The 12,910-nt window shown below is 39.0% G+C and overlaps 2 protein-coding genes across 2 annotated transcripts in view; one reads left to right on the top strand and one right to left on the bottom strand.

Annotated features, from left to right (window-relative positions):
* Nucleotides 1-12,910, top strand: part of POP1 (POP1 ribonuclease P/MRP subunit) — a 41,280-nt gene that overhangs the window by 3,986 nt on the left and 24,384 nt on the right. The window contains exons 2-5 of the mRNA XM_012761995.3: nt 1,739-1,873; nt 4,824-4,991; nt 7,315-7,490; nt 9,249-9,497. Coding sequence (XP_012617449.2) covers nt 1,741-1,873; nt 4,824-4,991; nt 7,315-7,490; nt 9,249-9,497 — 726 coding nt within the window. The 5' untranslated portion in view covers nt 1,739-1,740. The remainder of the gene's footprint in view (nt 1-1,738; nt 1,874-4,823; nt 4,992-7,314; nt 7,491-9,248; nt 9,498-12,910) is intronic.
* On the bottom strand, nt 7,924-8,238 carry LOC105869880 (large ribosomal subunit protein eL42-like). The gene has a single exon (XM_012761999.2). It carries the CDS (start codon nt 8,236-8,238, stop codon nt 7,924-7,926), a length of 315 nt encoding a protein of 104 aa, XP_012617453.1.

The raw sequence follows: 12,910 nt of genomic DNA, 5'->3' as shown, positions 1-12,910 counted from the left end.
AGGATCGCTTGAGCCTAGGATTTCGAGGCTGTAGTAAGCTATGATCATGCCACTGCATTCTAGCCTGGGTGGCAGAGTGTGACCTTATCTCTTAAAAAAAAATATTGGTTGCAGTTTTAATATACACTGAATTTTCCACGAATGTAATAAATCAAAGCAAGTTTGCACTTTTTTTAGGGGGTGTGTACTTTATCAAGGAGTTTTCACCAGTTTGGAAAATTATGTCACCAGTAGCATTGTTATCTTTTCTTTGAGGCACTAGTACAACACACTTGTATTGTTTTGCCTTTTTAGCTACTGCATCATGGTTATTCTACGTATAGGTAGAAGTAAAGACTAATATTAAAATTGAAATGCGGCTGGGTGTGGTGGCTCACGCCTGTAATCCTAGCACTCTGGGAGGCCAAGGTGGGAGGATTGTTTGAGCTCAGGAGTTGGAGACCAGCCTGAGCGAGACCCCGTCTCTACCATAAATAGAAAGAAATTAATTGGCCAACTAAAAATATATAGAAAAAATTAGCTGGGCATTGTGGTGCATGCCTGTAGTCCCAGCTATTCAGGAGGCTGAGGCAGAAGGATCGCTTGAGCTCAGGAGTTTGAGGTTGCTGTGAGCTAGGCTGATGCCATGGCACTCTAGCCTGGGCAACAGAGTGAGACTCTGTCTCAAAAAAAAAAAAAAAAACATTGAAATGCTTTGAGAATGGCTTGGTAAATACTTGTTACTCTGAGCTTCCCTATCCAGTGTATCTCCATACAGGACCCTCAGACTTCCCTATAGTCAACAACGAAAGAGTTAATGACTATTGCACAGGGCAGGGGTAGGGGCCCTCTAGGACCCCTCCTTAGCTTTATGGATTGTGCCAATGCATCTGTTGGTGCCTATGTTGATGTGGCTATCTCCTGGGTTCAAAAATCTGTGTTTCATGTCATCTAGTGTAGTTGTGGTGAAATAGTTACATATAGAAATATACATTATTTTATTAAAATTACTTTTTAGTTCTCTTTTATGTTACAGATAGAACATATATTGTAGGGTGTATATTGGTAAAAGTTATATGTCTAGTAGGTTATGATATTAATTTCATTTCAAAATAGAAAACAGGAGTTTCAAACTGAATCAGTCAAAAAAGGGAGTATTGCATTTGAAAGTTGGTAACTACTGAGTAAATCAGCCAGGTTCCATTAGGTTTTTGTTTTTTGTCCTTCATCAAATGGAAATCATTGCCTTGCTATTATAAATTAAAGATACAGGTCATTGAACTCTGCCTATATAAAGACAAAAGCAACATATAACTGCCCTCATCTCAGGAGTAGAAATGAAAACATCATTAATTTATGCTCAGTCTTTTTTAGAGGGTATCCTTTTTGTTTTTAATTTAATTTTTTCATTTCAGCATATTATGAGGTTATTCTTTTGAATAAGGTGTTCTATATTTCATTAATTGAGATGGCTCTTATTTTACCTAAGAATCAAGATAAAATGTAAGTCTTATTTAATTTTTTTAATTAAATTTTTTTACCTCCATAACAATCTTGTCTCATTTTTCATTCTTTCAACAGATTTTATGTAGTGTCAACATTTGAATTGATTTAATTATTTTCCAGTGCAAGCTGAAGTGTGCTAATAGTGTCTCTTCCATAACAAGTTTATTTTGAGTCACACGAACACATTAAATTTATTTTTATTTTTGAATGGAATTTTCCTTTCTGTGTATTAAATTTATGACTTCCTTTCCAGAAATGTCTAATGCAAAAGAAAGAAAACATGCTAAAAAAATGAGAAACCAGCCCACCAATGTGACTTTATCCTCTGGCTTTGTGGCTGATAGAGGCGGAAAGCACCATAATGGGGGTGGGAAACCTCAGAAACAAGGTAAGATGTTCATGATGCTCTCTCCACTCCCATTTGGATTAAATTGCTTTTGCCAACTTCTTTTGTCAGTCTATCTAGTAGTAAATGAGCTGAATTAAAAACAGTACAGTAGACCCTCATTATTTTTGAATTTCCTATCGCAAATTTGCCTACTTGCTAAAGTTTATTTGTAACCCCAAAATCAGTACCCATGGAGATTTAGTAGTTATTTGTGGACATGCACAGAGCAAGAAGAATTTGGGTTGCCTTGTGTAGACATTCCTAGCTGAGGTTCCCAGCTGATTCCGTTTTAGCCCTCCCACCGACGTGGCCAGAGGGTGGAGGCAGTAGAGGAGCAGTACAGTATGGTGCAATGCAGGAAGCTCCACCCCTCCTGGGGTTTGAATCTCAACTGTGGGGTGGTCTCATGCAAGTCACTGAACACTCCTGAACTTCATTTTTTTTAATTTGAGACAAAGTCTCACCGTGTTGCCCAGGCTACAGTGCCGTGGCATCAGCCTAGCTCATAGCAACCTTAAACTCCTGGGCTCAAGTGATCCTTCTGCCTCAGCCTCCCAAATAGCTGGGACTATAGGCATGTGCCACCATGCCCAACTAATTTTTTCTATATATTTTTAGTTGGCCAATTAATTTCTTTCTATTTTTAGTAGAGACGGTGTCTCGGTCAGGCTGGTTTCAAACTCCTGAGCTCAAACGATCCTCCCGCATCTGCCTCCCAGAGTGCTAGGATTACAGGTGTAAGCCAAGAACTTCATTTTCTAGCCTGAACTTCATTTTCTCTCTTGTAAATAGAGGAAATAGAATCTACCAGGATGAGTTGTTTTCAGGATTAAAGATTATAATCTATGTGATATATATATCTCTTAGGAAGAGTGGTTCAGTGTTCACTAATTCATTGCTCACTATGATTTTATACAACATAACTACTATAAGTTATGAAAATTGTGACTATGCATATTTTAGAGCCAATATATTTTATTTCTACCTTAACATCAATTTTTATTAAATTACACCTCTGCATTTCCTAAGAGAAATATAGTATAGTCATCATATCAACATTTAACTTGTGGGCTGATTTTAGCAGTTTATGAGGTGATAAGAAGGTGACAGTTGTTCACTGGGGCAGCAGTAGAAAACTCCAGTTTGGGCAGACTGCAATTGCAGGTGGCCAAGAACTTTTTTGAAATGCTTTAAAGAACTGTGTGCATTGGGTCTGATTAAGTAAATTTAGAGTCAAATTTATAGGCTGTAGATTTATATCCAACAATTGATGCCTATACCATGTGATAACCTTTTACATATATTATCTCTTTTAAGCCTCACAAGGACAAAGCTTGTAACATGTTCCAAGATTATAGTGGCTTATTAATTAGCACCTCAGTGGAAATAAGCAGGAACACTATAGAATTCTCTGCTGATTTCTTCCTTTGTTGACAGTCAGATATTTGATGTTGTCTTAAAGTCAGAATGGTTTGAATGCCCAGACTCTTGTATAGAGACTACTTTTACTTCCTTGTTTAATTTAGCATAGTGGCTCTCAATTTGAAGACATAGAGAATTAGACTGAATTAGAATTAGACTGAATATACAAAATCATGTGGATTGTAGTATTTAAGGGAGTGTCATTTGGGATGCTATAACAAAATACAGGTTGGGCATCCATCCTTAATCCAAAAATCTAAAATCTGAAACTTTTTGAGTGCCAACATGACGCTATAAATGGAAAATTCCACACCTGACTTCATGTGCTAGGTCACAGTCAAAACAAAAGTGCACAATACATAGTTTATTGAGCATTCCCAAGGGAAAAAAGGCCCTTCCAGACCCTTTAAGCTGTGATATATCTTGTAAGCATGCCCATGAAGGGTAATAAAATGGCATGTGTGCAGGCTGGAGGCCTCAATGGTGAGTATTTTTTTACTAAGTACTTATCTGTGAATAAGTGTAAGAAAATGATTGCCGATCAGTAGCATATAAATTCAGAGCCAAGAATGTTGGCAATGCCAAACAAACACAGATTATCTACATAGGTGGCTGAGATAGTGACACCTTTGCTTTCTATTGGTTCAATGTACACTAACTTTGTTTTCATGTACAAAATTATTTAAAAGATTTTATAAAATTACCTTCAGGCTATGTGTATATGGTATATATCTATGAAACACAGTTGAATTTCGTGTTTAGTTTTGGGTCCCATCTCTAAGATATGTCATTACGCATATGCAAATATTCCAAAATTCAGGAAAATCTGGAATCTGAAACACTTCTGATCCCAAGCATTTCAGATAAGGTGGGTAGCATAAACTGGGTAGCTTATAAACAACAGAAACTTATTTCTCACAGTTCTGGAGTCTGAAAAGTCCAAGATCAAGGAGCCAGCAGGTTTGGTGTTTCAGGAGGGCTCACCTTCTGGTGCATAAACAGCACCCCGCTGTGCCTTCACATGGTGGAAGGAGCAAGGGTCTCTCTGGGGCCTCTTTCATAAGGACACTAATCCCATGCATAAGGACTCTGCCCTCATGACTTAATCATCTCCCAAAGGCCCACCTCCTATCATCACCTCAGGGGTTAAGTTTTAAACATAGGAATTGGGGGGTGGGGGAACAAACATTCAGACCATAGCAGGGAGCTTAGATTTAAAATTCATGTTACAATATTTATATGGAGAAAATTTCACCTGTATCTGTTATATTCAAGGTTTTTTATATGTCTTGCTGAAATGATTACTTAGCATGCTACCTACTAGCTTTATGACCTTGAGCAAGTTAATTTACTTCCCTATCTGAGATCCCTCTTTAAAAAGAGATAGTGATAGTTACCTTATATGGTGGTTGTGGGACTAAAAGCATGACCAGTGTTGCCATCCAACAAATGTTAGTTTTCCACTGTAATTTTTATCTCTGATAAGAATGACATATTTCTTTTTGTTTTCCTTTTGAAAATATACTAGAGCCTCATCCTGGAACTTCACGACAGCGGCAAACCAAAATCATTGCCCATTCACTGCCTGAACCTCATGTGAGTGAGCAGTCTTCCTCCAGAGTCACGTTTAAAAAAAAAGGAGGATGGAAAGCAGGTCCCGAGGGCACTTCTCAGGAGATTCCCAAGTATATAACTGGTAGGTATTGGTAAAGAAGTGAAGTGAAGTTGGATTGTATTATGAGCCCTTTGTTTGTAGTACAGCCAGCTATGCCAACAAATTGCTCTCTTCAGTGTCTTGGCTCTGCCTCCCCACCCCTCTCCTCTGCTCCTCTACTTTGGGCCCTTCTCACCTCTATCCTGGACTTTGGTAATAGCTTCCTTGGGCTTAATGGCTCTCCCTTCTTCAGTTTGTCTCACTTTCTCTTACCCATCTTCTTACAAGTCTTTGTGAACTGTTCCACCTTGTCTTAACCTCCTGCCTCCACCCCTTTAAATGTACTGTCTACACTCAGCATAGCATTCTCCAAAGGTGGAGCCAAATTTAATACACTCGAATGGCAAATGGCAACGAAGACCTTTATTTAAAGGGCCTGTCTCCAGGTCCTTTCCAGCCTCATCTCCTGTTTTCCCCCAACATCCTCATCCCCACTACCACATTAAAACCCCATATTCCTCATACACACCTCAGATGTGCCTTCTGCTCTCTCTTTATTTATTTTGAGACAGAGTCTTACTGTGTTGCCCTGGCTAGAGTGCCATGGCATTAGCCTCACAGCAACCTCAAACTCCTGGTCTTGAGTGATCCTCCTGCCTCAGCATCCCGAGTAGCTGGGACTACAGGCATGTACTACCATGCCCGGCTAATTTTTTTTCTATATATTTTTAGTTGTCTGGCTAATTTCTTTCTATTTTTTTTTTTTTTTTTTTTTTTTTTTGAGACAGAGTCTCACTTTGTTGCCCAGGCTAGAGTGAGTGCCGTGGCGTCAGCCTCGCTCACAGCAACCTCAAACTTCTGGCTCAAGCAATCCTTCTGCCTCAGCCTCCCAAGTAGCTGGGACTACAGGCATGCGCCACCATGCCCGGCTAATTTTTTCTATATATATTAGTTGGCCAATTAATTTCTTTCTATTTATAGTAGAGACGGGGTCTCGCTCTTGCTCAGGCTGGTTTCGAACTCCTGACCTCGAGCAATCCGCCCGCCTCAGCCTCCCAGAGAGCTAGGATTACAGGCGTGAGCCACCGCGCCCGGCTTCTTTCTATTTTTTTAGTAGAGACGGGGTCTCGCTCTTGCTCAGGCTGGTCTCGAGCTCCTGAGATAAAGCGATCCACCCACCTTAGCCTCCCAGAGTGGTAGGATTACAGGCATGAGCCACCATGCCAGGCCATGGTCTCTCTTTATGCCTTCTTGGAGGAATTCACTTAAATTCCCCCAGCACCCTGTTTACTCTTCAAAAAAAGAGTCTATTTTTTAATAAAGAAAACTAATAATAATGGTCACATATTTGGAAAAAGCAGAAAATATTAAAGAAAAAACCTCTTGGAGTCAAAACTACTGTTAAAATTTTGTTTTTTCTTGGCTGGGCGTGGTGGCTCACGCCGGTAATCCTAGCACTCTGGAAGGCCAAGGTGGAGGACGGTTTGAGCTCAGGAGTTCAAGACCAGCCTGAGCAAGAGCAAGACCGCCTCTCTAATAAAAATATAGAAAGAAATTAGCTGGACAACTAAAAAAAAATACATATTAAAAAATGATTGTAATTATATTGCATGTATACATATTGCATGTACTGTACTGCATGTAGACCCCTGTTTTTAAAATCTCTGTAAAAGTTGTTTTTTTTTTTTTTTTTTTTTTTTTTTTTGAGACAGACTCTCGCTTTGTTGCCTAGGCTAGAGTGAGTGCCATGGCGTCAGCCTAGCTCACAGCAACCTCAATCTCCTGGCTCAAGCAATCCTTCTGCCTCAGCCTCCCGAGTAGCTGGGACTACAGGCATGCACCACCATGCCCAACTAATTTTTTATATATATATATTAGTTGGCCAATTAATTTCTTTCTATTTTTATAGTAGAGACGGGGTCTCGCTCTTGTTCAGGCTGGTTTCGAACTCCTGACCTCGAGCAATCCGCCCGCCTCGGCCTCCCAGAGTGCTAGGATTACAGGCGTGAGCCACCGCACCCGGCCAAAATCTCTGTAAAAGTTGTTTTTACACTTTTTTTCTGATGAGAAAAGTGAATCTGAATCCTTATAGAAAATTTGAGAAATCCTTGTAGAAATGCAAAAGTTGAAGAAAAATAATCTCCAAGTGGTATAACAGAAATAACCACTATCAGTGTTCATCTAAAAGGGGGTTAGGGTGGTGGGTGAATTGTAAGCTCATGTGCTTCATGTCTGTCTTCCTTCTGAAATCCACCAGAAAAACTAGTTCTGATTCAAGACTTGTTTTTAATGACATTGTCACTTCCTTCAATAGCTTCTGCTTTTGCTCAAGTGTTTTTAATGACATTGTCATTTCCTTCAACAGCTTCTACTTTTGCTCAAGCACGAGCTGCAGAAATCAGTGCTATGTTAAAAGCTGTAACCCAGAAGTCTTCTAATTCACTGGTTTTCCAGACTCTGCCACGGCACATGCGTCGGAGAGCCATGAGCCACAATGTCAAACGCCTTCCTAGACGGTTACAAGAGATCGCCCAGAAGGAGGTAGCAGTTTCATGTAGTGTAAATGTTTGGGTTAATATTTGCTAGAAGGAATTATGAGGTATTGACCTAATAGAATTTATTAAAATGAAATCAGAAAACAACATACTTATTGTGGCATGCCTTTTTTTTTTTTTTTTTGCATATTTTTGTTTTAATCATTATCCAACCCTTAATACCCACCCAGCCAAATTAGCAGGCAGTTGGACATTACAGCTGCTTTGAAATATAGCATTTCAAATACTTATTGTGGCATGCCTTTTTTTTTTTTTTTTTTGCATATTTTTGTTTTAATCATTATCCAACCCTTAATACCCACCCAGCCAAATTTTATTTTGGCTCTAGTTTATTCCCTCCCAAAAGTCCAACCAAATGAAGTAATTAACATATCCTCAAGATTTTATTATCTTCATAATAAAACAAAAGATGCTTGGAACTAGATCACTTGGCCCTTTCTCTTCTTATCTTCTCCCAGTTCAAAATGCTTGCATCTCTTAATAGCCAGCATTCTCTTAGATCTGCAGCTGGGCTCGACACACTCAATCCTCAGCACAGTCTTCTTTGTAGTTTTAGCCTTTTTCTGGAAAATCAGCTTAGTATGTCCACCGTAGCCACTCTGCTTCCTGTCATGATGCCGCTTTCCCTGGGCATACAGAGAATCCTTGCCCTTCTTGTATTGTGTCACTTTGTGAGGTTGGTGCTTGCCACATTTCTTACAGAAAGTCTGGCGGGTTTTAGGAACGTTCACCATGTTTGCGTGCACACTATTGGCAACGAAAGCTGGAACTCCTGTTTTTTAAGGGTGTTGAATAGTTGATATTCCCCTGCCACATTTAAAAAAAAATTCTGACCTTCTTACCAGATAAGTAGTTTTGGATCTGTGTTTTGGGGGCTTGGCCAGCTTGGGTAAGCATCATTGCTTAGCATTTGCCTTTTGACTTTTTCAAAGTTGAAAACCTGGACTTGGTTATAATTGTTGTATAAGTCTCACTGTGTTTTGGCTTTACCAAAATTCTGGACTTGAACATTGTAAGGCTGTTTAAGCCACCCGTGTCTTTATTAATTGATTCAAAATCTATTGAGCAGTCTTCTATATACTGATAATGCTGATGGTGGGGTTAGAGTTCAACAAAGTAAAGTCCTTATCCTTAAGTGGCTCACAGACTAATGGAGAGTAATTTTTTTTCACAAAAGTTTAGCTTGGTTATGGAAGAGATTAAGAGTGAAAACGAACCAGGAGTTTAATACTTTATATATTTAATGTAAGGTCTGTTTCCCAGTAACAGCAGTTAGCATTTCACTGTAGCCTAACTGAAATAAAAGTGCAGGTTTTCACCATTTTTATGTTTTTGGTGTTAAGTTTTTCATTTAATTATAATCTTACAGGTTAAAACATCAACAAGATCTAGTATTTGTTTTATCCTCTCTTGCTGTTTAATATTAATAGCTACATTAAGCCTGTGTTACTGTGTTGGGCATTTTATAAGTATTTTAATCTTCATAGTCAACAAAACTTGTCCATTTGGTGAGTGACAGAGCTGTGCTTCCTTCCTAGGTTTGCCTATCTCTAAAACTTCAACTCTTTCCATTGTCTCCCTTCTTTGCTTACATTGGAGCAACCACCAAGTTAAAAAATTAAGCAAACTGATGGGGTTGATAAAGTACTACCCTAAATCTTAAAGTTATTTATTTGCATTGCTAAGTTAACTTTGTTTTGTGATTCTTACTAACTGGGATCTGCCTCTCTTCTTGAAACTATAGGCGGAGAAAGCTGTACATCAGAAGAAAGAACATTCAAAAAATAAATGCCATAAAGCTCGAAGATGTCACATAAACAAGACACTAGAATTTAACCTTAGACAAAAGAAGAACAAATGGTTAGAAACTCACATCTGGCATGCAAAGCGGTTTCACATGGTCAAGAAGTGGGGCTACTGCCTCGGGGAGAGGCCAACAGTGAAGAGCCACAGAGCCTGCTATCGAGCCATGACGAACCGTTGCCTCCTTCAGGTGAGCTTTTCCAATGGGCTTTCTATTTTTGTTTAGACCATTTTTGGAATGGACTTTGAGAATAGTTCTTGGTATGCCAAAGCACTGTTTATGAGGTTATTCATTTTAGAAATGATTCCTAGGCACGAGGCCTTTTGCTAGATGCTGGAGATGAAGCAGCCTATAATTCATGAGGGAGACTGGCAATAATCAAATAATTAGCCAAATATGACTGTAAGGGAAAGCACACAGTATGATGAGCCTTTCTAACAGGGGAACTGGAAGGCTCCCTCTGGAAGTGATGTGTGAGCTGAGCTCTCAGGGATAAGATGGCAGAGTAGGGAAGGCAGAAGGAAGCCAGAGGAGAGTGAAGAACTGAAATAAATTCTGTGTGACACAGATGATGAGAATTGAGAGCAAGGCTAACATGAGGGTGAGATTAGACTGGAGAAATAAGTAGGAAATAGACCATGCAGGTCTTGGTAATTTTCAAGATTTCTTTGGATTAATCTAGTTGTCATTCATCATCAGTAGATATTTCAGAACCTACTGTGTACCCTGAGCGGTGTTCAAAATGCTGGTCTGGGTGCTTATGATTCAGTGGGATGTGAGAAGGAAGTTTAAAATTTTAAATTCTTTGAGAGGACAGTTTGTTTTAAAGCCCCTTAATAGTATTTACCTGATTGCCACCTCTTCCCAGTAGCCAATTCAGTTGCTTTCTCTTTCTTCCAGTACATTTTAAAAAATTTGTTCTTTGAAGCCAAAGGTGTATCTTTCAATGACAGGATGGCCTTGGCCAAGTTTTGAAAGCCATTGGTATTGGTGTCCTCTGATACCCCTTGAGAACAATATAGCAGAAAAATCAATATAAGAACCTTTTTTAAAAAATTGTGATTAAATATACATAACATAAAATTTACCATTTAAGCATTTTTAAGTGTACAGTTCTGTGGCATTAGGTACATTAATGTTGTGCAACCATCATCACCATCCATTTCCAGAACTTTTTTTTTTTTTTTTGAGACAGAGTCTCTCTGTTGCTGGGCTAGAGTGCCGTGGCATCAGTCTAGCTCACAGCAACCTCAAACTCCTGGGCTCAAGCTATCCTCCTGTCTCAGCCTACCGAGTAGCTAGGACTACAGGCATGTGCCACCATGTGCCTGGCTAATTTTTCTATATATTTTTAGTTGCCCAATTAATTTCTTTCTATTTTTAGTGGAGATGGGGTCTTGCTCTTGCTCAGGCTGGTCTCGAACTCCTGACCTTGAGCGATCCTCCCACCTCAGCCTCCCAGAGTACTAGGATTACAGGTGTGAGCCACTGCGCCTGGCCCAGAACTTTTTCATGTTCCCAAACTGAAACTATAAACACTTCATGCCCCATTCCTTCCTCTCCCCAGTCCTAGCAACCACCATTCTACTTTTTGTCATTTAACTTGACTCCTATAGGTACATCATATACATGAGTCCATATACATGGACTCATATAATATTTGTTCTTTTGTGACTGGCTTATTTCATTTATCATAATGTCTTCAAAGTTCATCCATGTTGTAGCATGTGTCAGAATTTTCTTCTCTTTTAAGGCTAAATAATATTTCATTATAGGTATATACCACATCTTGTTTATCCATACAGCTGTTGATGGACACTTGGGTTACCTCTACCTTTTGGCTGTTGTGAATAATGCTGCTGTGAACATGGTGTACAAATATCATTAAAGTCCCTGCTTTTAGGTCTTTTGGATATATACTCAGAGGTAGAATTGCTGGATCATATGGTAATTCTGTGTTAATTTTTTGAGGTACCCCCTTACCGTTTTCTGTAGTAGCTGCACCATTTTACATTCCCACCAGCAATGTGCAAGGGTTTTAATTTCTCTACATGCTCATCTATACTTGTTATTTTCTGATTTTTTTTTATAATGGCCATTTTAATGCATGAGAAGTGAATATAAGAACCTTTTAAGAGCCTTTGATTTGAGACCTCAGCAGCAGGCATCATAGATTATAGTTAAATCCCTTATTTACATTGAAGAAGCTGTGTTCTAGAGAGAAAAAGTGACTTGCCCAGGGTCACTCAGTTTGTTGGTGGCCAAGATAGCTCTTGGGCAGCTGATTCCCTGGCCTTTTTCCACTATACTCTGCCAAAGAATTACTTCTCATTTGGGACAGGATTTTTGCTGAAATTATCAGCTATCTTCTTAACATTTGAACAGCCCTAAGTAATAAAAATAACTAAAAATAACATAGTTTCAAGTGCTTATAGATGCCCAGTGCTGGTTTAAGTGCTTTACATGTGTTTACTGATTTAATCTTTGCAACAACAGTACGAGGTAAGTAGTTACTGTTACTTCCATTTAACAGATGAGGAAACTGAGGTACAGAGGGGTTAGGTGCTTTACTAATGATGGTAACAGCCAGTGACTGGTGAAGCTGACATTTGAGCCTAGGTAGCCTGACTCCAGAGTTCCATGCTTTTAACCATTATTCTCTGCTGTGACCTGGTTGTACAAATTCAGGTGAGGTTCATCTGGCCACAGACAGCTGGGCATGAGTCATGTTGATGGGAAGATGTCTGTGTGTGAGTGATCACACTGATTAATGTGAGTTGTCAGAATCATGGCTATAATTTGCCTTTTAGTTCCAGTTGCTGCACTGAAATTGCTTAAAGGTACTATGCAGAGGGGTTGGTTTGGGGGGGGTCAGTGAGCCTGATTTGAATGCTGGCTTCCTGATTATATGGCTTTGTTCAAGTAACAATCTCTGTGTCCTGGTGTCCTCATCTGTCAGATAAGATAACCATACTTGGTACATCAGGTTGTTTGGAGGACTAAATGACAATCCATGTAATGGAATTAACCCAGTACATGGTACTTCAGTGACTATTAACTGTTATAACTATTATTATAGCTGCTGTTATAACTATTAAGAACTTTTAACATTGATTTCATTAGCTCCGTCTGATCCTTCTCCATCTGATCCTTCTCCATCTTAACTAAATTTGTAAGTTACTACTCTTATTTTTCCTTGTACTTTGCTCAGTCATAGTTGCACATCATGGTCAAGACTGAGCATGGGAGGAATATGGGATAAATTAATTGCAACATTGTATCTCTAGGCTCAGTGTTAAGTAATCTTGGGGTCCTGAATTAGCCAACCAGAGTAAGCAACCTTAGCATAGTTTTGCAGAATTTATTACTGGCTTATTCTACTCTGGTTTCTTTATCTCATATAGATTTTGGAGATGATTGATCCTTTACTGAGAAATAGCAGTTATGTACCCTGTGTAGAACTTGCCTATTAGAATATGGGATAAAACACAGATTTTCTTTGTAAAATGTAGGACAATATAATTTACATTTAAATGGAGATTCATTTTGATTTTGATTCAAATTGTTTTAAGAATGTTTGCTAATGAAATAGGTAAGAATGG

Source organism: Microcebus murinus, chromosome 7 (genome assembly GCF_040939455.1).
Source record: "Microcebus murinus isolate Inina chromosome 7, M.murinus_Inina_mat1.0, whole genome shotgun sequence".
NCBI classification, from domain to species: Eukaryota; Metazoa; Chordata; class Mammalia; order Primates; family Cheirogaleidae; genus Microcebus; species Microcebus murinus.
The sequence above is the reverse complement of the archived record's forward strand: the minus strand, read 5'-3'. Positions and strand labels throughout refer to the sequence as shown.